Source organism: Oncorhynchus masou, chromosome 23 (assembly GCF_036934945.1).
Source record: "Oncorhynchus masou masou isolate Uvic2021 chromosome 23, UVic_Omas_1.1, whole genome shotgun sequence".
NCBI classification, from domain to species: Eukaryota; Metazoa; Chordata; class Actinopteri; order Salmoniformes; family Salmonidae; genus Oncorhynchus; species Oncorhynchus masou.
This window is the reverse complement of record NC_088234.1, coordinates 46,320,796-46,345,292: the sequence shown is the minus strand read 5'-3', so window position 1 is coordinate 46,345,292 and position 24,497 is coordinate 46,320,796. Positions and strand designations below refer to the sequence as shown.

At 40.4% G+C, this 24,497-nt stretch overlaps 1 protein-coding gene across 1 annotated transcript in view; it reads right to left on the bottom strand.

Annotated features, from left to right (window-relative positions):
* The window catches only part of LOC135509996 (synapse differentiation-inducing gene protein 1-like), a 45,242-nt gene that overhangs the window by 17,857 nt on the left and 2,888 nt on the right, over nt 1-24,497 (bottom strand). The window contains exons 2-3 of the mRNA XM_064930806.1: nt 18,875-19,532; nt 16,908-17,045 (exon numbers count right to left, since the gene is read on the bottom strand). Coding sequence (XP_064786878.1) covers nt 16,908-17,045; nt 18,875-19,426 — 690 coding nt within the window. The 5' untranslated portion in view covers nt 19,427-19,532. The remainder of the gene's footprint in view (nt 1-16,907; nt 17,046-18,874; nt 19,533-24,497) is intronic.

The window sequence follows — 24,497 nt, the reverse complement described above, 5'->3', positions numbered from 1 at the left end:
CGGGCTTTTGGGCTATTTCTAAGTTGCACCGCGGACACTATGGCATCTCTTAAAAACATAAATATTTCACTGTGATCTGCTGCTGACTGTTAGGCAGTGAGTCAGGCTGTTGCTGAGTGAGTGGTGGGGAGGGCCGGAGGGGGGTGTGTGTGTGTGTTGAGAGAGCACTACAGCTATTGAGTCACGTGCGTGAGAGGAGAGGGAGCAACATGCCCGAACGTGGTATTTACATTTTTATTACGTAGGCATCTATTTCCAACACTTTTTCAGTAAAACATATTAATTAGCAAGAACTGATGAATATAATAAAATAATGGAAATAATGACTTCGGGCACACTAGAGCACATTACATGCATTCGCTCGGAGGGAGTCTAAACTGCATTCCAAAACCTCTTAAAGATCACTCTTTTTTTCAATTTGACCTAAAATTATATACCCAACCCATCTAACTGCCTGTAGCTCAGGACCTGAAGCAAAGATATGCATATTCTTGATACCATTTGAAAGGAAACGTGAAATGAATGAAGGAGAATGTAACACATTAAGATCTGGTAAAAGATAATACAAAAAAAAGAAGAATTAAATGCATGTTTTTAAAAAAATCATCTTTGAAATGTAAGCGAAAAGCTATACATTAAGATAGGATTCTAGGTGTAATTTAGATGCTGTCCACAATAGGGCAGCAGTGTGTGTGAAAAGTTCCTGTGAAGAATTACATTACTACACAACAGTCTGCCAGAAGTTTGCCTAAATGTGCGCAATTGGTCAATTTATACATTTCCAAGTACATAACTATAGGGAGCATACAAAAATGCTATGATAAAAAAAGCACATTTACAAACTCCCAGGAATGTCATATATCATTAGAGGATAAGGAAAACTGTATCTAGCAAAGTGTTTAATGCATGCTCAATTCTTGGATCTCTAGGCTGCCGAGTGGAAATTTGAAACTGAATTTATGGAACGCCCTTGCGTGGTTCTTTTTATGGGGGGGGAATGAAACTGACATTACATGTGGAGAATGTTACATTTGCATCTGTTGGTCATCAAGTAGCCTATTAATTTATAGGCTACCATTTGATACGATAAATGTTGACATGGCGATATCACTGGAGTCATTTCAAATAAATTTGTGCCACTTGTGTTGCCTACCTGGAGCAGGCAAACCAATTGAATAAATCGCCTATAACTTCCGTTTATTGTTGTTGTAGCCTTATGTTATGCAATTACTGTTATGCAATTATTAATGGACATGTTTCGTTCATTCAATTGGAACTTATCAAACTCTATCGCAATTTCAGATCAGTTGTTAGAAAGAATTAGATTGATGGTAACAGATTTAGACTACAGGTTAAAAAGAAATCTAAAAAATAAACATTGGTTGTTGTTGACCAGCATATTCAGTTCATATACATATTATTAACATTTAATTGAGTGATTGAAATGATGTCCCCCATCCTCAGTAGCCTATTCCAGCAGGCTATTGGGAAACACAAGCACTTCTTACCTCGAAATCTATTAATGTTGGATACATTTGTCTGTTAATTTGAACTAAGCAAGCTGCTAAATCGTTCAGTTCACATCTTGCCTACATATTGTCTAGGCTACAATAGGCCTATCAGGGGCTATAAACTACCCGCCTTTATCTTAGCAAACCCATGTCAAAATTAAATTACAATCCTAAAGCCAGATTTTAGTTTGTAGCCTATTGAAATGTCAATCTCACAAATGGGCCATTTATAACGGTGTATAGTCTTAACATCTGGCACATAATAACATCCCAATTGTCAGAAAATAGCCAAAAAGTTTTTTTATGTTCTTCCTCTCAAACTCTCCTGTCCGATTTCTCTACAGTTATGCACATCCGCAAAGGGGATTTATTTACAATTATAAAACTGGATCAAGCCTTAAATGCTAATTGGTTGGAAGTCCTGGTATATCAGACCATGAAAAATAATATTTTTTACTCTTTTAATTACATTACAAGTTACTACGATATTCCTTCTTAATTGGCTCGATAACATTATGGGGAAAAAATGATTTATTATATAAACACATCAACTCCTCTCTTGCTGTGAAAAAGAATGGGGCTAGTTTTCAGGCCTTTTGGCCAGGTTGAGTGGTCCTTGGGCTCAATTTTAGCTTGACCCGGCAACCCTGAACACATCCTTCTGTCCGTCTCCAACTGTTTGAACAGCATGCTAGCCTGTCTACTTTGTTCAGGATGTTGAAATCATGTGGCCTACCTTGTTTTTCAGAATGAGAACAAGTTCCCAATTCCTTATATAACAGTATTTTATGCTTATGCACGTTTATAAAGACCAAACTAGACAGTATAATAGTCTGTGGCTAAAATGCTGCCAGCAGGACACACGTGCAGATTGATTCTGGAAATGAATGAATGCACAGTTTCTATGTTCATTGATACTACCGTTATAGTAGGGTGTGCTCTTTGCAAAATTTAAGGAGTTGAAACAGAAAAAGGGTATTTGTTAGAAAGGTTACATTGTCGTCTACTACAGTAAAATATTGTCTCAATGTGTTTCGGTGTCCATATAACCAATTCTGTTGGACCAACCCAAATGCAAATAGCGAGTGGAATCCGCTTGTTGTCAAGAGAGGAAGAGGTGATCTTTCATCTTTGTTGTTATGAGTGGCAGGGGGAGGGGCTTGGTGTGTGTGTGTGTGTGTGTGTGTGTGTGTGTGTGTGTGTGTAAATGGGAAGGTGCACAGCATAGGTGCACAGTCACAGCAGAAGGAGCGAAGGAGACGAGACCAAAAAGACAACATGAGAACAAGCAGACATAAGGTTTCATAAAAACTAAAAGATAACATAAATAAACTTGATTCTTACCATACAGGCATTTGGAATATCGAGCTAAAACATAAACTCAAATTAATTCGATATATAGCCCGGCACTAAAATGAAATACTAAATGGCATATTCAAACCAGGGAAATACCCCCATAGAAATGCACTTTAAAATGTTGAAAGTGTTATGCATGTTCCCCAAATAGCATCCCCAGAGATAAATGGAAGGATTTCATTCCAAACTGGCCGGTTCTCCCCCAGGTTTCCCTTGGGTTGGTGCCTAACGAGAGATGAGATCAACCCCTGCTTGAATATGTATTTCACAATTTACTCGCTCTGATAGTTCCCTCTAAGTCCCAGAAGAGATGGGAAGTAGTGTGGTGGTGGTGGTTGCAATATGCATGATCAACGGAGCTCTCCACTCTGCCAGATGAGTCAGACGGACATAGTCATCCTCAACTGTTTCACTGCAGGTAACAGTAATGAAACTGGACCCAAACACTTTTCAGTCCAGCTTGAACAAAAAAAGAGAGAATCAGGCAACTGAGGGACTTGAAAATCCCCAAAACATTCCTTACCCCAGGAAACGTCCAGGAAAAGAAAAACAGAAACTGTGTCTGCAATGATCTGAGTATTTATTGACAGGACATACGCAGAGAAACTCATCCACGCCTTCTTCTTCTCTCGGATCGACTACGACAAAGCACTGTTTGTAGTGAATTGGCTGGGAGACCCCCAGAGGCTCCAACCGATCCAGAACAGTGCTGTCAGTGTCCTGACCAGGACCAAGAAGTCAGACCGCATCACCCCAATCCTGGCCCAACTCCACTGGCTACTGGTCAACTACCGGATCAACTTCAAAAGTCTCATGCTTGTATTTAAAGCCTTGAATGGATGGAGTCCCACCTACATCAGCGACCTCATCTCAATCAGCAAGCCACCTCACATTCTCCGCTCCAGCCACTCCTCACTGCTTCATGTCCCCAAGACACGTCTATGGGGGGCCGAGCCTTCTGCTCCCTTGCCCATGGAATGGTCTCCCTGACCATCTGAGAGCCACTCCATCACTCTGAACTTTTAAAACGGGCCTTAAAATCCATTACTACAGACTATATATTTCTGAGACCTAGTCTGAGTCTGAGTCCTAAAATGTATTGAGCACCTAGCACACTATTGCCATTTTACCTGCTTTCATTCTAAATGTATGTTATATATATATAGGTAGCAGGTAAAATGGCAATAGTGTGCTAGGTGCTCAATACATTTTAGGACTCAGACTCAGACTAGGTCTCAGAAATATATAGTCTGTAGTAATGGATTTTAAGGCCCGTTTTAAAAGTTCAGAGTGATGGAGTGGCTCTCAGATGGTCAGGGAGACCATATATATATATATATATATATAAATAAATAAATAAACTCCTCAGTAGAGCTTTGAGATAACTAATATAAAGCGCTATACAAATGAAAATGTATTATTAATATTATTATACAAAACAGGCTTAAGTTTCAGCCTAATTGCCATCAATTCTATTAGAGTCAGTCTGGGAGTTTTGCGTTGATGAAAGCCAATTCATGCTTCTCCTTTGAGTTTGAGACAGTAACAGTAGAAAGTAAGGATCCCCCTGGGCACAGACGTCAGTTCAACGTCTATTTTTTTATTACATTTGGTTGACTTGTCAACTAACATGAAATAAAAAAATTATGTCATTATGGCATTGGATTTATGTTCAAAGTTGGGTGAACAAAAGACAAAATTCTCTTAAACTGATTGGCTTTCCAAAAAGTCTCACATTGATACGTCGTCACAACAGAATAGGAGGAAAAAAAATACTAATGAGCAAAAACTGCAGCAGAAATCCAAGTCATTCTGACAGATTAATTTACCTTTTAACAAACAACCCAGTAGCTATACAGTTGCCTATCTAATAGAGGGGGTGGGGGTTGGGTCTCCTGCAATCTCACCCATGAAATCTAGATTGGTTGTGATTAAAGCTTTTTCCCCCTACACCACGTCGCCCCAAAGAGCTGTGTATTGATTGCTTCGTTCCTCCTCAAAAGGAGGAAATTAATTGGAGTGTTGAGCTGAACAAAAGGTAACGGGAACCAATTAAAATGGGGCAACGGCCTTTAGTTGCTCTTGAGATGCAGAAACCAAGTGCACCACTCAAAACACAGCTCTTATTAACGTTCTACCAATCGACACAGAAGCTGCTTTCCGCTCTGCTTTGAGCGTGAGACTGAGGCACATCTTCACAGAGAGAGCCCATAAGCAATAACCTGATCTTGATTAAAGTGCACTCAAGGTGATTGATATTTGAAACAAACTCCCGAGGGAGGTGTTGAAAGGAAATCTACGCTATGGCACACACTCTGTATGTGTGGGCTGTAGACAACATGGATTATCTTTATATTACACAAATACAGGCTGGAGAAGAAAAATGTTGAGCCTTACTGAAGCAATTCCTTTGTCAATCTATGCATGGTTTCCCATCCAATTATCACATTACCCAATTTACATAAATGTAAATACCAATAATGTTCTTAATTATGTTCTGGCTTCTACCTCTTGATCCAATAAACACATGTCAGTGCCGATCCATTCTGCACAAACAGGAAGTTGTGTCTATACATTTTTTGAAGAGATGATTTCAACAGCTTTTGTGTGTACGTCGGTGGCTTTCTCAAGACTGCATTTTCCTTGATTTCATTATGTTTTGCAGACCACCTTCGATTTCTAAAACGCCAACGTGGACAACTCATAGGAAGAAGATGATCCGCAGATATTTAATTCATGAGATTCCTCCGGTAATTTTGTATACTTTTTAGACAATAGTTCTGATAGTAGTCAATCATGAGCCAAAAGTGGACCCAGAAAATGACGTACTACGCCACATATGCGCATTGCGCTCTCTTTCCCTCTGCTCTGTGTGCATCTTGCTAACTGGAACTCAAATGGCGAGGGGCTGAAACTCATTGGCTGAAACTCGAATTGCTAGGGGGGGCGGGCCCAAGTGTGGGAAAATTTAGGGAAAATGGCGCTGCACCGCTTCCAGAAAACAGTCACTTCGTGGCTAATTGAGGAAAGACAGTCATTCTGCTCATAGATTATGCAGATACGGGGCGGCAGGTAGCCTAGTGGTTAGAGCATTGGGCCAGTAACTGAAAGGTTGCTAGATCGAATCCCTGAGCTGACAAGGTAAAAAAAAAGGTCTTTCTGCCCCTGAACAAGGCTGTTCCTAGGCAGTCATTGTAAATAAGAAATTGTTCTCAACTGACTTGCCTGGTTAAATAAATAAAATATGAACTGTAGAATCAACACATCCAGCCCAAAGTGGGAGGTTTCAAAAAAGAGACTTACTAGTTGCCAAAGTTCTGGAGCATGTCTAATATGCTTGTGGATGGGTTTTCAATTCACTGAGACTCAAAACGTTTTCCTGTTCCTTTCAGGAACTTATAATGGTTGCTTTGAATAGCTTATCTTTGATGATACCCTAAACCAGGGGTGTCAATTTCATTCCATGGAAGGCCTAGTGTCTGTGGGGTTTTCCTGTCAACTAAGACAACCAGATGGGGAGAGTTCTTTACTAATTAGTGACCTTAATTAATCAATCAAGTACAAGTGAGGAGCAAAAGCCAGCAGACAATCCCTCCGTGGATTGAGTTTGAAACGTGCCCTCAAGCTCTTCAAAACCTACCAACATGGCGATGTGGATTTCTGTTTTAATTTCAGCCTGCAACATTTTGTATCCTGTGCCTACAAGGCTTTGTAGTTGAATTTTAGGAAATTGATTTTAGCGTGGGCTGTGTTGCCCATGCCAACCGAGCAGACTTTATAAAAACCTGGAGCATAAGAGAGAGATGTAGGTGTTTGAGTCGTGACGTGCACTCAGACCAGAGTGATTCAGTGTGGGTTGCAGGCTGCTGCCAGAGGCTTCGAGCAGCTCACAGAGATATGAGATCATTACACACATACGGAAAACAACTGTCTAACATCTTCATCAAGCCCACTCTCATCTATCAACTGAATCAATGTCATTTTGCTCATTTTTCTGGTTCTAAGACGCCATCAAGATGGTAACACTATACAAAGTACAAGGTTACATGTTTTTATAGAGGATTTATGTTGTACATGGTCTGAAACAACAGGGACTTTTCACTAAAGGCATGTTTTTGTGTGTTATACTGTTATTACAGCTAAGCCCTTCCTGCAAATAGCAAGGATTCAATCTCATGGTGTCCTTAGTGGTCCCCATGGTGCCATAACAAACCCATGGTTTACATTACAGAGAAAATAACATTGTCTAGGCGCATGCTTTGGCTGTAAACAAATTGTCCTATTTTTCCAACATTAGATGGACTGAAAAAAAGGTTAAATCAGGTCCCTGATTTATTTTATATGAAAATAAAGCATCTTCATCTGTTCTTCTAACTGCCATTGGTGACCTGTGAGTTGAAAAAAAGCAACAGCTAATGCAGAGATTTCATCACGCTCTCTACCTACTCGGCAGCCCCCTGGGATCGTAGCTCTGCTGTCCTATATTACAAAATGTTATACTGAAACACACAGGAATATTGAATACTGATATTGAATACATGATGCATCCAACTAAAAAACAGGCACACAGGCAGCAGATCCACTGTCTGGCACATTGGAAAGGAAAAATAATATTATTGAGCTACTTTATTTCCATTTTAACAATGAATACCTTCCTGCCAGTAGATCTTGACAAAACAAGAGCCCAGTGAATGTCTACACACCCCCTGCAGTCGTCACATTCTGCTGCTTTAAAAAAAAAATCTAAACATTTATGAAAATTTGTTTCCCCCCCCCCCCTAACTGATATTCACATCATACTCCACATTTTCAAAGTGAAAGATTTTTTGAATGTTCCAAATCAAAGCAGCCATATGTCACTTTTTGGACAACCCAACCAAATTTGTTTTCAGTTTTTTTGTTATCAGTTTTATTGAAAGCAAGTCCAAGAAGCGGTAGATCTGTTCTATGTGCACTATTTCTATGCTTGCGTTTTTCAGTTTTATTTTTGCATCTTTTACTTTCAGTTTTGCACACTAGCTTCAAACAGCTGAAAATATAATATTTGTGGTTATTGAAAAGGAATTTCACCACTGTTTAAAATTGAACAATGATTCTCTACACTACGCATTGCTTGTTTTGTCACAAATTGAAATTAGGCAAACTATTTGAATTTTAGTAACCAGGAAATGGCGGAGCGTTTTCTGCATATTGCACCTTCAAATACATAAAAAAAAAGATTTCTTGATTGTGTACGTCTTCACACCCCTGGGTTAATACTTGGTGGAAGCACCTTTGGCAGCCATTACAGCTGGGAAAAATGTTGAATTAAGAGTCTATCAACTTTACACTACTCTTAGGACAACAAACATGGTAGGGCAATATGGCCAAATAATCTCAGCAAAAAAAATGTCCTCTCACTGTCAACTGCGTTTATTTTCAGCAAACTTAGCATGTGTAAATATTTGTATGAACATAACAAGATTCAACAACTGAGACAAACTGAACAAGTTCCACAGACATGTTACTAACATAACTTTAATAATGTGACCCTGAACAAAGGGGGGAGGGGGTCAAAATCAAAAGTAACAGCCAGTATCTGGTGTGGCCACCAGCTGCATTAAGTACTGCAGTGCATCTCCTCCTCATGGACTACACCAAATTTGCCAGTTCTGCTGTGAGATCTTACCCCACTCTTCCACCAAGGCATCTGCAAGTTCTCAGACATTTCTGCAGGGAATGGCCCTAGCCCTCACCCTCCGATCCAACAGGTCCCAGACGTGCTCAATGGGATTGAGATCCGGGCTCTTTGCTGGCCATGGCAGAACGCTGACATCCCTGTCTTACAGGAAATCATGCACATAACGAGCAGTATGGCAGGTGGCATTGTCATGTGGGAGGGTCATGTCAGGATGAGCCTGCAGAAAGGGTACCACATGAGGGAGGAGGATGTCTTCCCTGTAACGCACAGCATTGAGATTGCCTGCAATGACAACAAGCTCAGTCCGATGATGCAGTGACACACCGCCCCAGACCATGACAGACCCTCCACCTCTAAATCGATCCCGCTCCAGAGTAGAGGTCGACCGATTATGATTTGTCAACGCCGATACCGATTATTGGAGGACCAAAAAAAGCCAATACAGATTAAATCGGCCGATTTTTATATGTTTGTAATAATGACAATTACAACAATACGGAATGAACAATGAACACTTAATATAATACATCAAATCTATTTAGTCTCAAATAAATAATGAAACATGTTCAGTTTGGTTTAAATAATGCAAAAACACAGTGTTGGCGAAGAAAGTAAAAGTGCAATATGTGCCATGTAGAAAAGCTAATGTTTAAGTTCCTTGCTCAAAACATGAGAACATATGAAAGCTGGTGGTTCAATATTCCCAGTTAAGAAGTTTTAGGTTGTAGTTATTATAGGAATTCTGACGCGTCGACTATCTCTCTATACCATTTGTATTTCATATACCTTTGCCTATTGGATGTTCTTATAGGCTCTTTAGTATTGCCAGTCTAATTTCAGGAGGTGAAAGGCTGTAACTCAAACAGCGCTGTGCATCAACCATTCCTAAGAGTGCTATTTGAATAAATGCTTACGACCCTTCTGCTGCCTACCACCACTCAGACGGCTCTATCAAATCAAAGACTTAACTATAATATAATAAAACACAGAAATAGGAGCCTTTGGTAATTAATATGGTTCAATACGGAAACTATCATTTCAAAAACAAAACTTTTATTCTTTCAGTGAAATACGGAACGTTCCGTATTTTATCAAACGGGTGGCAACCATAAGTCTAAATATTGCTGTTACATTGCACAACCTTAAAATGTTGTCATAATTATGTACAATTCTGGCAAATTAGTTCACAGTTCACAACGAGCCAGGCGTCCCAAACTGTTGCATATACCCTGACTCTGCTTGCACTGAACGCAAGAGAAGTGACACAATTTCCCTAGTTAATATTGCCTGCAAACATGAATTTCTTTTAACTAAATATGCATGTTTAAAAATATATATACTTCTGTGTATTGATTTTAAGAAAGGCATTGATGTTTATGGTTTGGTACATTTGGTAAGGACCTGCCTTACAACCGGCCTACAAGCCCTCAGTCTGGCCTCTCTCAGCCTATTGCGGACAGTCTGAGCACTGATGGAGGGATGGTGTATTCCTGGTGTAACTCGGGCAGTTGTTGTTGCCATCCTGTACCTGTGCCACAGGTCTGATGCTCAGATGTACCGATCCTGTGCAGGTGTTGTTACACGTGGTCTGCCACTGTGAGGACGATCAGCTGTCCGTCCTGTCTCCCTGTAGCGCTGTCCTAGGCGTCTCACAGTACAGACATTGCAATTTATTTCCCTGGCCACATCTGCCTCCTTGCAGCATGCCTAAGGCACGTTCACGCAGATGAGCAGGGACCCTGGGCATCTTTCTTTTGGTGTTTTTCAGGCTCAGTAGAAAGGCCTTTTTTGTGTCCTACGTTTTTCTAACTGTGACCTTAATTGTGGCAGGTCGCCAAGTGGTTAGAGAATTGGACAAGTAACTGAAAGGTTGCTAGATCAAACCCCCGAGCTGACAAGGTAAAAATCTGTCGTTCTGCCCCTGAACAAGGCAGTTAACCCACTCTTCCTAGGCCGTCATTGTAAATAAGAATTTGTTCTCAACTGACTTGCCTCGTTAAATAAAAAGGTAAAATAAAAAAAATTGCCTACCGTCTGTAAGCTGTTAGTGTCTTAACGACCGTTCCACAGGTGCATGTTCATTAATTGTATATGGCTCATTGAACAAGCATGTGAAACAGTGGTTAAACCCTTTACAATGAAGATCTGTGAAATTATTTGGATTTTTACGAATTATCTTTGAAGGACAGGGTCCTGAAAAAGGGACGTTTCTTTTTTTGCTGAGATTATATCACGGTATGACTGACTGTATTTTATATTTTTGAATAATAAAAGTTCTACATTTGCTTTATGAGTAGTGAGTGACTCTAGGGTGGCAACACATCCATTGAAATCACTTAGAATGTGTTCTTCTCCATTCTGATTGTTTTTTTACTGTTCAATTTAACCAAAAATCATTTTCGGCATTTACTACACTCATTTGAGGTAATGTCCACACTGCCACATAGGTCTGCACAATGGCAAACAATCTAGGCCTTATTTTTAACCAAATGTTGCAATTGCGATTTGACTTGCAATTTAGAGCAAAACAATTTGGTGAACTGTTGGAATCATGAAAATAGAATGATTGTTCCAATTCTATAGTTAGAATATAATAGTGGGCACTTTGAATACAGTGTTGTTTGACATGACAACGAATGAAAATGTCAGGAGGAGTTATTGTGACAGGGTAGGAAGCAAAGTGTTAATAAGTGTTTCCTAAGTGACCCTATAATAATTGGCTATAATATTTCATGTAACTAATATATTCATGCTTTGCATATTCCTCTTCGATTTAGAAGATACTGTCGCACAAACAACATACTGATTTAGGTCTATCCCATCACTGGTATTATCAGGCTGTATAGCCAGTTACGCTTGTTCTGTCTCAGTACATTAATTAGCAAGCTAGCCAGTTGACTAGCGATTAGCATTAACGGCTAACACGATTTAGGCCCAACCTGCTAAGAAAAGACAAACTAGCTGTTTGCAGATGTAAGAAACACAAACTAAGTGTAATTATAGAACGCTTGGGGGAAAAAAATGGACGTTACACATGGTGTATCACATATAACAAACCAAACATTCAAACACTGTTATAGAAGGTAACATAAAAACCAAAACTGGTCCTTGCCTCAATACCAGTATTTCGTAAAATACGGTATACTGCCCAGCCTTACAACATGGTAAAGAAATGTACTTTTTGGCCTAAATTCAAAAACACACACACATCTGGGTCAAATCTAATACAACACAGAGTGAAACAGATCCTCGACTTTGGCGATGTCATTTACAAAATAGCCCCCAACACTCTACTCAACAAATTGGATGCAGTCTATCACAGTGCCATCCGTTTTGTCACCAAAGCCCCATATACTACCCACCACTGCGACCTGTACAGCCTCGTTGGCTGGCGCTCACTTCATACTCGTCGCCAAACCCACTGGCTTCAGGTCATCTACAAGTCTCTGATAGGTAAGGCACCGCCTTATCTCAGCTCACTGGTCACCATAGCGGCACCCACCCGTAGCACGCGCTCCAGCAGGTATATCTCTCTAGTCACCCCCAAAGACAATTCCTCCTTGGCCGCCTCTCCTTCCAGTTCTCTGCTGCCAATGACTGGAATGAATTGCAAAAAAATAAAAAAATAAAAAAAATAAAAATCACTGAAGCTGGAGACTCTTACCTCCCTCACTAGCTTTAAGCACCAGCTGTCTGAGCAGCTCACAGATCACTGCACCTGTACATAGCACATCTGTAAATAGCCCATCCAACTACCTCATTTCCATACTGTATTTATTTATTTATTTTGCTCCTTTGCAACCCTGTATCTCTATTTGCACATTCATTTTCTGCACATCAATCACTCGTGTCTAATTGGTAAATTGTAATTACTTCGTCACCATGGCCTATTTATTGCCTTACCTCCCTTTTCTCACCTCATTTGCACACACTGTATATAGATTTTCTTCAACTGCATTATTGACTGTATGTTTTTGTTCATTCCATGTGTAACTCTGTGTTGTTGTATGTGTCGAACTGCTTTGCTTTATTCTTGGCCAGGTCGCAGTTGTAAATGAGAACTTGTTCTCAACTTGCCTACCTGGCTAAATAAAGGTGAAATAAATAAAACACTTAAAAAACTCTGTATTTTCAAATATTGTGTTGGCAGCGTCATGTTAAGGGTATGCTTGTAACCGGCAAGGACTGGGGAGTTTGTCAGCATCAAAAGAAATAGGGAGCAAAGCCCAGGTAACAGGTTAAAGGAAAACCCTCCTCACTCTACCCCCAGATAGTTTAATTTTTAATTGTGAAAATGACACAAATGTTCATGCCCAAGACACACCAGCATGGCTTTCTACAAGGGGTTGAGTGTTCAGTTTCAGTCCTGACTAAATTGTCCTATAAAATCTGAGATGTTTGAACATTGCTGTCCATCATTGCTTCGCAACCAAATTTACTGAGCTTGAGCAAGGCACTGTGCCTTCAGAAAGTATTCATACCCCTTGACTTATTCTACATTTTGTTGTGTTATGGCCAAATTATTTATTTTAAAAATATTCTTATTTTATCACCCATCTACACACACAATACCCCATAATGACAAAGTGAAAACATATTTTTAGAAATATTTGCACATTTATTGAATATTAAATACAGAAATATCTAATTTGCTATTACACTTTAAATTGAGCTCAGGTGCATCCAATTTCCTTTGATCATCCATGAGATGTCACTACAACTTGATTGGAGTCCACCTGTGGCCAATTCAATTGTTTGTACATGATAGTTTGGAAACACTGCCTATATAACGTCCCATAGTTGACAGTACATGTCAAAGCAGAACCTATACCATAAAGTCCAAGGAACTGTCTGTAGATCTCTGAGATTGAATTGTGATGAGGCATACAAGGTATAAAACAATTTCCAAAAGTGTTGAAAGTTTCCAAGAGCACAGTGGTCTCCATCAAAGAGGAAACTGAAAAGAATACGGAACTACCCAGACTGCCAAGAGCTGGCTATCCGCCCAAACTGAGCAACAAGGCAGGAAGGACCTTGGTCAGGGAGGTGACTAAGAACCCAATGACCACTGACAGAACTATAGAGTTCCTTGTTTGAGATGGTAGAACCTGCCAGAAGGACAACAGTCACTACAGCACTTTACCATAAAGTTCAAATTGGTGGCCAGACAGAAGCCACACCTGAGAAAAAAGCACGACAGCAAACCTGAAGTTTGCAAAAAAGGATTGTGAAAGACTGAGAGCATAAGGAAAAAGATTCTGTGGTCTGATGAGACGAAAATATTATTATTTTGCCTGAATGCAAAGCGCTATGTCTGGAGAAAACCAATCACAGTTCATCAACCGTCCAACACCATCACTACCATGGAACAGTGTTGTGTTCGAGACGACCTAAAGTGAGACAGATTCAAGACCAAGGCCAGGGCAAATCGAATCCAAGTCAAGACCAAGACCAGAGGAGGGGCGAGACAGAGACCAGAAGAATGCGAGCCCAATTCAAGACCATGATTGTAATTGTGTCAAATCACCACCAAAAGAGTTCAAAATGTCCAGTATTTCTATATTCCTATTTCAGAACATATGTATTCTTTAGAAATTCAGAATAGTGAAAAAAATGCATGCTGAGGGAAAATAGAGCCACTCTACATATTATTGCTAACCCCAAACACAGTGGGGAACAATGGGCTTTCTACGCCTTCAGAGAAGGGCGAAGGATTTATAGAATAATGCCTATAATAATGATAATGATATTTTCAATGCTGTTCTGATTTAATCTCAAGTTTTTACTAAAACGTATGGAAACTTCTGCCTTCTTGAAGGCCAACAAGTCACTGTGCAATAGGGAGCAGTAGTTTTCCCACGGTCCAGCTAGCTAGCTTTTGTTGTCGGCTAGTTTGCAGCGGCTGTAGCAGGTGTTATTAAAGAGGATGTTGTTGCTAATTTGTTATCTTCTCCCTTTTCAAGAAGAACTTTCAACAAGAAGTTAAGTTTCAAATGATCATCACCTGGTGAGTGGAACTTTGTTTTATTGCAACGCCCTTGCTGTTACAATTTATTTTCAAAGAAATGGCTGTGTGTGAAACACTGTTGCATTTAAAGTGGAACTGACAGCATTTTATCAACATAAAATCTTATTGAAATATGTTCATATACAACCTCAGAAATCAAATAAAAACATCTGTCTCCTCCAGTACCGGAGTCTACACAGACCGGTGTGCTATAGCCAATCAGATCTACAATAGACCTTTATACAAATAAGTAATTTGCAACATGGGTCTGCCATCATTCACTTTGAACTAGACTGCGTTTACAGGCAGTTGCAACAGCACAACATTAGATCATTAGAACGCATTTGCCAAAAGACACAAAATACACCTGAATGGATTTCTACAAATATGTAAACACCACGGGAGTCCTCTTAAATTTGGGAACTTTACAGTCCTATTGATCAAACAACCATGAAAAGGTAGACTCTCGCTCTCCCTCAGTTATGCATATCAACAAGATCAACTACTAATGCTAGCCAGAGCAAGATGAGCTCAAATCTAACAAAGGAACATTAGACAAACACTCTGAAATTTCAGCTAATTGGCCGTCACAATTGCACTGATAAACGATGGGGAATTATAGCCTACTCGTCCTTCTGCAAGCTTGTCAGCCAATGCATGCTTGTCCCAACCAAATCACTCAAGCTGACTGGCTAAAGTTGGCTAGCTAGCTACTTCCAGACACAAATGAAAGAACATCTCAGTCTGACCTTTTCACCCGCTGTAGCAGAGCTGGTTAAGTTGTGTTTTTGTATTCTTTTAATTTGGACCTACTGGCTTTATTATTATTATGTCCAAGTGTATGGACTGCTTATCCTTTAACATCATGTTGTGTGTGACTGCTGTCTTTCCATCGGCCCTATGCAGTGGTGCCTGGAGAAGTGGGTATACTCCAATTTTGCCAAAAAGTCCCCCCCCTCCCTTAAACCACATCAATCTGATTTGGGGGGGGGGGGCTGTCAGGGCCTGGCTCCCCAAGCCACCCAGGCCCAATCCATAACTAGGTCCCTGACGCAAACAGCACATGAGTTGCACATCGCAAATAGCCTACTAACCAACACTTCGGACTTAACTTTCTCCATACCAGGTTTGCATACCCATTGTTGCCTTAGTTAGCATTTACTGGTAGATATAAGTTCAAACATCTTTGCTACCGTACCAGCTACCGATGTCATTCTTCGGTGAGCTGCTCCATGCCAAAACCAGTTGAGAGATGCACACTTGCTGCCTGCAGATGATATTTGGCTGAAACTAGGCTATGTGAATATATTTCACATGCTTTGCGATTGTGTAGGTTACTTTGTGCATGATTTCCCTGTTTTTCTACATAAGTGATAAATCGTATACCTCCACTTCACTATTTTGATATGCATCAGTAGGGAATAGGAAGTGAGTATGCCCTACTGATGCAATGCCCACTGAAAGTGGATATACGGCTTATACCTGCGTATACCCTCCATTGGCCCTTTGTGTTTAACAGAAAGTGCACTCTCCTACATGAGTCGGCTGGTATTACGGTTGCTGTCCTTTCAGAATCACCAACCTGTCACACACTGAAGGACTATGTCTATAATAGATATAAAGGCTGTTAATATTGTATACATTTGGCCTGGTGAGGCAGTTTTATGCGCTGACTGAATGGAAGCTGATAATTATGAGTTGAGAAAATCTGCAAGGAAGAATGGGAGAAAATCCCCAAATCCAAAGGTGCAAAGCTGATATAGACATACCCAAGAAGGGTCAAAGCTGTAGTCACCGTGCTTCTACAAAGTAATAACTCAGTTGTGTTAAATTAGATATTTCTTTGATTTTATTTTCAATAAATCTGCAAACAATTAAAAACAAATACATATATATACACATATACATACACATATACATACACATACACATATACATATATATTCAGGCTGTAACAACTAAATGTATGAAAACTTTCTGCAGGCACTGTCTGTTGTAATGGCTGCCAAACAGTGCTTCCACCGAGTATTAACTCAGGGGTGTGAGGACATACACAATCAAGACATTAATTAATCACGACAAATAAAAATGTAATCCTTTTTAGATTAAATTTTAAGGCAGCAAAATATGAAGATGTGTGTCAAGGGTGTGTAGACTTTCACTAGGCACTGTACTTTTGAGTCTTGCACCTAATACTATGATGACCTAAATCTATAAATGATTTACTTCTTTAGGTTATTTATTGTGTGAAAGTATACACATTCTCCTAAGACTGCCTTGATATTTACTGTAACTACTAGTGGTGACGCAACCGTGGTGTGTGTAGTGTCATTGACAGTGTAGTAGTCCTTACCTCATGGGACAGGTAGAAGGCAGCGATCCCCAAGGGCCAGAAGCAACACAGCATGGAAAAGACGCTCAGGCCCAAGTGGTCCCTCGGTGGCATCATGAGAAAGTTGTCTTCACTCTCTGAGTCGCTCGAGTACTCGCTCTGTGAAATCACAAAGAGTGACTACTTTAGATGCAGGTCAAGAAAAGGTCAGAGGTTTACAGAAGACTGCACTATATCGCAGCATATGGTGGTCTTGCTGATGTGTTGTTGAAATAAATGTTCATTATCTTTTACTTCAGATGGCTCTGGTTTTCCTCACCTCAACACATTTGCTCAGGCACTGAGCTTGCACCGCTGTGCTCTCCAGCAGTCGATTTGCACTGAGAGGGCACTGTACATACGTTCAACCAGACTGGGGCACGACCAGTCATGCCAATTGGACTATGACGGGAAAACTCAAACCCGGGTCCAACGACTGCCAAGCCAATACAGGGTATCTCAAACCGGTCTGGGCTACCCCCAAATTCACAACATTATACTTCCATGGTTGGTTTCATTGACTCTCCCAAATTGCTCCTAAATTTACCTATTTTTTTTTAGCTACAATCAGCTTGAGCAAACCTAGTGGATCATGCTTGAAATACCTGTAAAAGCAAAATGCCCACAAAAAAGCTTGGCCCTAATTATGAGGTCATTCTTGCCCTGGGGGGTGGATTAGTAAGACACTACAAATCATTGCACCTCCTCAGACTTGCTGATTAACTTCAGATGGGTACTGAACAAGATGCCAAAAATGTATAATTCACTAATCTCATTCCACACACAGTGCCTAAATCTGACACTAATAAAAAAAGGTCAGACGGCACAGTAAATGATAAGATATTGAAAGGACTTAGATAGTTAACCTAGACAGCCTATGTAAATTTGGAAGGTTTAGACATCTTTTACTTCACAAGTACTGTAAGAACATAATCTATAAGCAGAATTCCTGTCTTACCTCAATTAGCCACAAAATCCCTAGTTGGAAAGTGACTGTTTACTGGAGGCTGTGCTGCACCATTTTCCCAAAAATTTCCCCCAAGTGGGCCAGCCCCCAAGCAATTTGAGTTCCAGCCAATGAGCTTTAGCTCCTTGCTATTTGAGTGACAGCTAGCAAACTGCACACACAGCAGAGTGAAAGAGAGAGCAATAACGGTGTGCACATATCTACACGTGACGTAGTATGCAATTTTCGGGGAACACTTTTGGCTTGTGAAGGCCGGCTACTGGCTAAGTATAGAAAACTATGAGGTACAGTATGTGCAATACATTTTAAGGATGGTCGTCATCTACAAATATTCTGTGGGAACCTCACATCTGATTAAATTGCTGTGTATTTCAAACAACCCACATTGAGAATCCAAGGAGCTACTTTTGTAGTGAATAAAAGGCCAAATGAATCAGGGGAGGTATTTTTTGCTTTCTCTAGAATTTTACAACATACTGTAACAAAGATCATATTAATTAAGAATGAGCTATAAAAATGTTGTATACCTTGACTGCTCCAGTGACAACCACCAGAAACCATGGCAACACCAGAAACCAACAATTTAGTGTGGACTCAAATGTTTCCTGCAAACATTTAGTATTAAAATAACTAGTCCTTGAAGGTCACATAGACCCAGGGATAGGGAAACAATATATCCACAAGACAGCCACATGAGCCCACATAATGTACATGTAAAAACATATATTGTTTTCCTGCCTGGTCTGTCCTGAGGCCTATTGAGCAGGGAAATGCCTGCTGAATCAGAGGTGGTGAGACATCTTAAAGAACCCAAGAGATCCTTCTCCTTCAAACAAAAACCTCAGAAATCCATCTGGTCCATTATTATTTGGCTCTAAATGCAATAACACAAACGTATAACCATACAGCAATATATTCATGCGTTTCTTACATTTCTTACAGTGTAATGTGTTATGATAAAAGACAGAGCCCCAAGCCTTACCTCCAGGTCCTGGAACTCATCATCATCATAGGACAGGGTCTGGATCTTTGCATCCTCCACAGACATGTCCAGGAACTTGCCATCGGCAAACATCAGCGTATCCTTGGAGGCGGCCGAGGAACCGGATGCCAAGTCCTCTATGAAGGTGGTCTCACAGCAATCCCCGACTCCTCCATCCCCCCAGGCCCGCAGTGCGTTCTCAGAGTACAGGATCAGGTCGGGCCTGAAGCATGTGCCCATGCCCTGGGGCAGAGCGCTAGGGTTGAGCAGCTGTGGGTGTCCCCCTCCTCCACCCACTCCCTGGCCATTCTGCTCCTGCTGGGGGGATAGGTTGACCACCATATGACCCTGGTATTGTGACCCCGAGTACACTGACACCAGCCCTTCCTTAGTCTCCACCATCAAGCTGTGGGTATTGATCAGTCCATTGTGCTTGCAAGAGCCCAGCCCTGCATCCCCTCCTCCCCTGGCTGAAGAAGTTGTCCCCTGGGCGGGGTACTCAGCCTCCTCAGCCTGGCTGGAGCACGACCCTGCTCCCTGTCCACCCTCCATCCCGACTTACAGAGCTGGATTGTTTGGTCAAATCCCCTCCTCTTTAAAGGCCTCTCTCATAGGGGCCTTGGGTTGGGGAAGGCATGGGATGGTAGGCTGCACTCTCCTGTGGGAGGTCAGATTAAAATGGTTTATCAGATAAAAAAGGGCTTTTGTATTCGATTTACATTGTTGTTTTTTCCTCCATCAAAAGCAGTATAAAACACAGACAGAGCTTAAAGCCTGTACATGCTTCCTCTATTCATGTTACTGAATTGGTAATTCAGATGAGAAAAACAGAGTTATTTGAGGGGGTTTAATCAGTGATTGGCTTTCTGCCTATTTTCGTGTAATCTTGCACTCAGTTGTAAATGTATTTAATTGTGCGGAGTTATTTTGGTAAATCCAGCTCAGTCAGAAACATGGTCAGGTAAAGGGGTTATCAAAAAGTGAAGAGTGTTTTGTCAATTAACATCTACCATCTCTATGAAGATTTAATTGCACAGCTGCCAGTTACAAAACATCAACCCTGCCAAGCATTAAATCCTGAGAGGTTTGGTGCTGCCTAAGGCACTAACTCCCAGGCCTACATCACTTTGCATTTCATCTGGTGGGGTGTGTACCAACAAATGCATTTTGTTGGCAAACACATACATGACTGCATGTGCACATGCACACACCTCACCCCCCTCATTCCCTCTCAGCCCTGCAAGCTTTTGGTCCTCAACCATGCCAAAATAGTCCCCGCATAAGCAGTAACATTGCATGTCAGAGCCATAGTTTCCACCATTGCATTATCTATCTGCATGCTATATCTTGCCAAGGCCTGGAACAGAAAGGCTCTTTTTGCTAGGTTCAGCAGTAAACTGTGTGCAGGATGAGGCTTTAATGGACGCCATGTCCAAGTCAGCTTTTAACTGTATTGCCACAGTTTGTGAGAGCAGCTTCTTGTGCAGCATCCTGTGACTAATTAGACACCTCGCTGAATGTGGGAGGTATTGGGACTACCTTGGCTCGAGTTCCATCCTTTATTTGTTTGCTTTTTTTGTATTTTACAAAAGAGTTCAACGTGCTGCTTTGTATTCAATGCCTCAGGGACAGTAAACCAACAGCCACATATCAAAACATTAGCAAATTAATAGTTCATTAGCAAATTAAAGGCTCCAGTGGAATTAAAATGGACTGCCACTATTCCATTTCTATCCCCTTCAAAAAAATCAAAGCTAAGGTCAAAGCTAAAGCCTATAGAAGGGACAACTGTTCAACATTACAAAATCTCTATTTACATTATGAGAATATCTAGCTGGTCACATTTTGGCTCAATGACATAGTGCTATCTCTGAGCATATGAACATAAGTGGCCATTACAAGAACAAGCTTTTACCGGATTAACTCACAACTGAGCCTAATTGCAATAAGGACAATAACAGCACAGTACTTTTCCTGAAGATATATTACACTGAACAAAAAATATAAAAACGCAACATGTAAACTGTTGGTCACACAGTTATTAATGAGCCGAAATAAAAGATCCCAGAAATATCCCATACGCACAAAAAACTTCTCTCAAGTTTTGTGCACAAATTTGTTTACACCCCTGTTAGTGAGCATTTCTCATTTCCCAAGATAATCAATCCACCTTACTGGTGTGGCATAGCAACAAGCTGATTAAACAACATGATCATTACAGGTGCACCTTGTGCTGGGGACAATAGAAGGCCACTAGAATGCTTGTCACTCAACACAATGCCACAGATGTCTCAAGTTGAGCGTGCAATTGGTATGCTGATGCCGGACTGTCCACCAGAGCTGTTGCCAGAGAACTGAATGTTAATTTCTCATACCACAAGCTACCTCCTAAGTCATTTTAGAGAATTTGTCAGTACGTCCAACCGGCCTAACAACAACAGACCACAAGTAGGGCTGGGCGATATGGACAAAATCTCATATCCCGATATAGCACATTTTCTGTAAATTCAATGAAAAAATAATTTACATAAAATGACCACATGTAAATGCCTATTTCTTATTACATTTTGAATTATACTCAACAAATAAAAAAAGGTACGTACTCATATTTAATTTCCTTTTATTTAGAACCTGTGCACATTTTCAATTAAGCATGTAACGATATAAAATATGAACGTAAAAAAACTAAAAAGGTAAATAGAAAACACTTCAACTATAGTTGCAAACAAAATAAATATAGGCCTAATATATACATACAGTTGAAGTCAGAAGTTTACATACACCTTAGCCAAATACATTTAAACTCAGGATTAAATGTCAGGAATTGTGAAAAACTAGTAAAAATTCCCTTAGGTCAGTTAGGATCACCACTTTATTTTAAGAATGTGAAATGTCAGAATAATAGTAGAGGGAATGATTTATTTCAGCTTATATCTCTTTCGTCACATTCCCAATGGGTCAGAAGTTTACATACACTCAATTAGTATTTGGAAGCATTGACTTTAAATTGTTTAACTTGGTTCAAACGTTTTGGGTAGCCTTTCACAAGCTTCCCACAATAAGTTGGATGAATTTTGGCTCATTCCTCCTGACAGAGCTGGTGTAACTGAGTCAGGTTTGTAGGCCTCCTTGCTCGAACATGCTTTTCAGTTCTGCCCACAAATTCTCTATGGGATTGAGGTCAGGGCTTTGTGATGGCCACTCCAATACCTTGATGTTGTTGTCCTTAAGCCATTTTGCCACAACTTTGGAAGAATGCTTGGGTTCATTGTCCATTTGGAAGATCAATTTGCGACCAAGCTTTAACTTCCTGACCGATGTCTTGAGATTTTGCTTCAATATATCCACATAATTTTCTTTCCTCATGATGCCATCTATTTTGTGAAGTGCACCAGTCCCTCCTGCAGCAATGCACCCCCACAACATGATGCTGCCACCCCCGTGCTTCACGGTTGGGATGGTATTCTTCAGCTTGTAAGCATCCCCCCTTTTCCTCCAAACATAACAATGGTCATTATGGCCAAACAGTTATTTTTGTTTCATCAGACTAGAGGACATTTCTCCGAAAAGTACAATCTTCCTCCCCATGTGCAGTTGCAAACCGTAGTCTGGCTTTTTATGGCGGTTTTGGAGCAGTGGCGTCTTCCTTGCTGAGCAGCCCTTCAGGATATGTCGACATAGGACTCGTTTTACTGTGGATATAGATACTTTTGTACCCGTTTCCTCCCGCATCCTCACAAGGTCCTTTGCTGTTGTTCTGAGATTGATTTGCACTTTTCGCACCAAAGTGCATTCATCTCTAGGACACAGAATGCATCTCCTTCCTGAGCGGTATAACAGCTGCGTGGTCCCATGGTGTTTATACCTGCGTACTATTGTTTGTACAGATGAACGTGGTACCTTCAGGCATTTGGAAATTGCTCCCAAGGATGGACCAGACTTATTTTTGATGTCTTGGCTGATTTTTTGGGATTTTCCCATGATGCTAAGCAAAGAGGCACTGAGTTCGAAGGTAGGCCTTGAAATACATCCACAGGTACACCTCCAATTGACTCAAATTATGTGAATTAGCCAAACAGAAGCTTCTAAAGCCATGACATCATTTTGGGGAATTTTACAAGATGTTTAAAAGGCACAGTCAACAGTATGTAAACATCTGACCCACGAATTGTGATACAGTGAATTATGGTATGGTATTGACCAAATACTTATTTTCCACTATAATTTGCAAATAAATTCATAAAAAAATCCTACAATGTGATTTTCTGGGGTTTGTTCTCTCATTTTGTCTGTCATAGTTGAAGTGTACCTATGATGAAAATTACAGGCCTCTCATCTTTTTAAAGTGGGAGAACTTGCACAATTGATGGCTGACCAAATACTTTTTTGCCCCACTGTATGTATTTCCAGTCAGGTGAAATCCATAGATTAGGGCATAATGAATTTATTTGAGTTATATTTTTGTTCAGTGTAGATGGACCACTTTGAAAGTGACTAAAGCTCCATCTTGACAAGAAGCTAAATCAATGAAGTGAGAATGTGAAGTGACAAATCAGTCCCACCTCTCAACACTAAAATACAATGTAAACGGTTATTCTTTTTAAATATTATTTTTCCCTAAAGTCCAATGACAGTTTTGTTGGAGGTCGGATTCCATGTAAAGAAGATTAAGTTGTAAAATATGAATTTCAGTAGGTTTGATAGAAATCATTATTGTCAGTTGTTAGGCTATAGTCCTACCATGTCATGCTAATCACATTTTCACATGGCTTTTTCACAGGTGTTGTGTCTGCCAGCGCTTACTGCACTTTTCAGACCCTGATTAAAGAGGAACAATGGGAAAAAAATGCATTGGGACCTGGGGACTATAGCCTATAAATCTGAACGGTTACAACATCACCTACCACAACGGTATCACATATTGGTTACAAGCGATGACAATGGGAAGGAAGTAATCAATCAGGCCAGATAACGTTTACATTTTAAAATTAGTGTTAAGTTATCGACTGGTAGGCTATCCTAACTTCCCATGAAAGCAATATACAGTGCATTCGGGAAAGTATTCAGACCCCTTGACTTTTTCCACATTTTGTTAGGTTACAGCCTTATTCTAAAATGTATTAAAATTGTCCCCACAATCAATCTACACACAATAACAGGTTTAGAAATGTTTGCTAAATTATAAAACACAAAAATGAAATTACATTTACATAAAATTATTCAGACCCTTTACTCAGTACTTTGTTGAAGCCCCTTTTGCAGCGATTACAGCATTGAGTCTTCTTGGGTATGACGCTACAAGCTTGGCACACCTGTATTTGCTGACCCTCTCAAGCTGTCAGGTAGGATGGGAATTGCAGGCATGATATAATTAAGCTCCCAGGTGAGGACTTGAGGCTTCTGTTTCTCAAACTAGACACTTCAATGTACTTGTCCACTTGCTCAGTTGTGCACCGGGGCCTCCCCCCCCTTTTTTCTATTCTGGTTCGAGACAGTTTGCGCTGTACTGTGAAGGGAGTAGTACACAGCGTTGTAAGAGACCTTCAGTTTCTTGGCAATTTCTCACATGGAAAAGCCTTCATTTCTCAGAACAAGAATAGACTGATGAGTTTCAGAAGAAAGT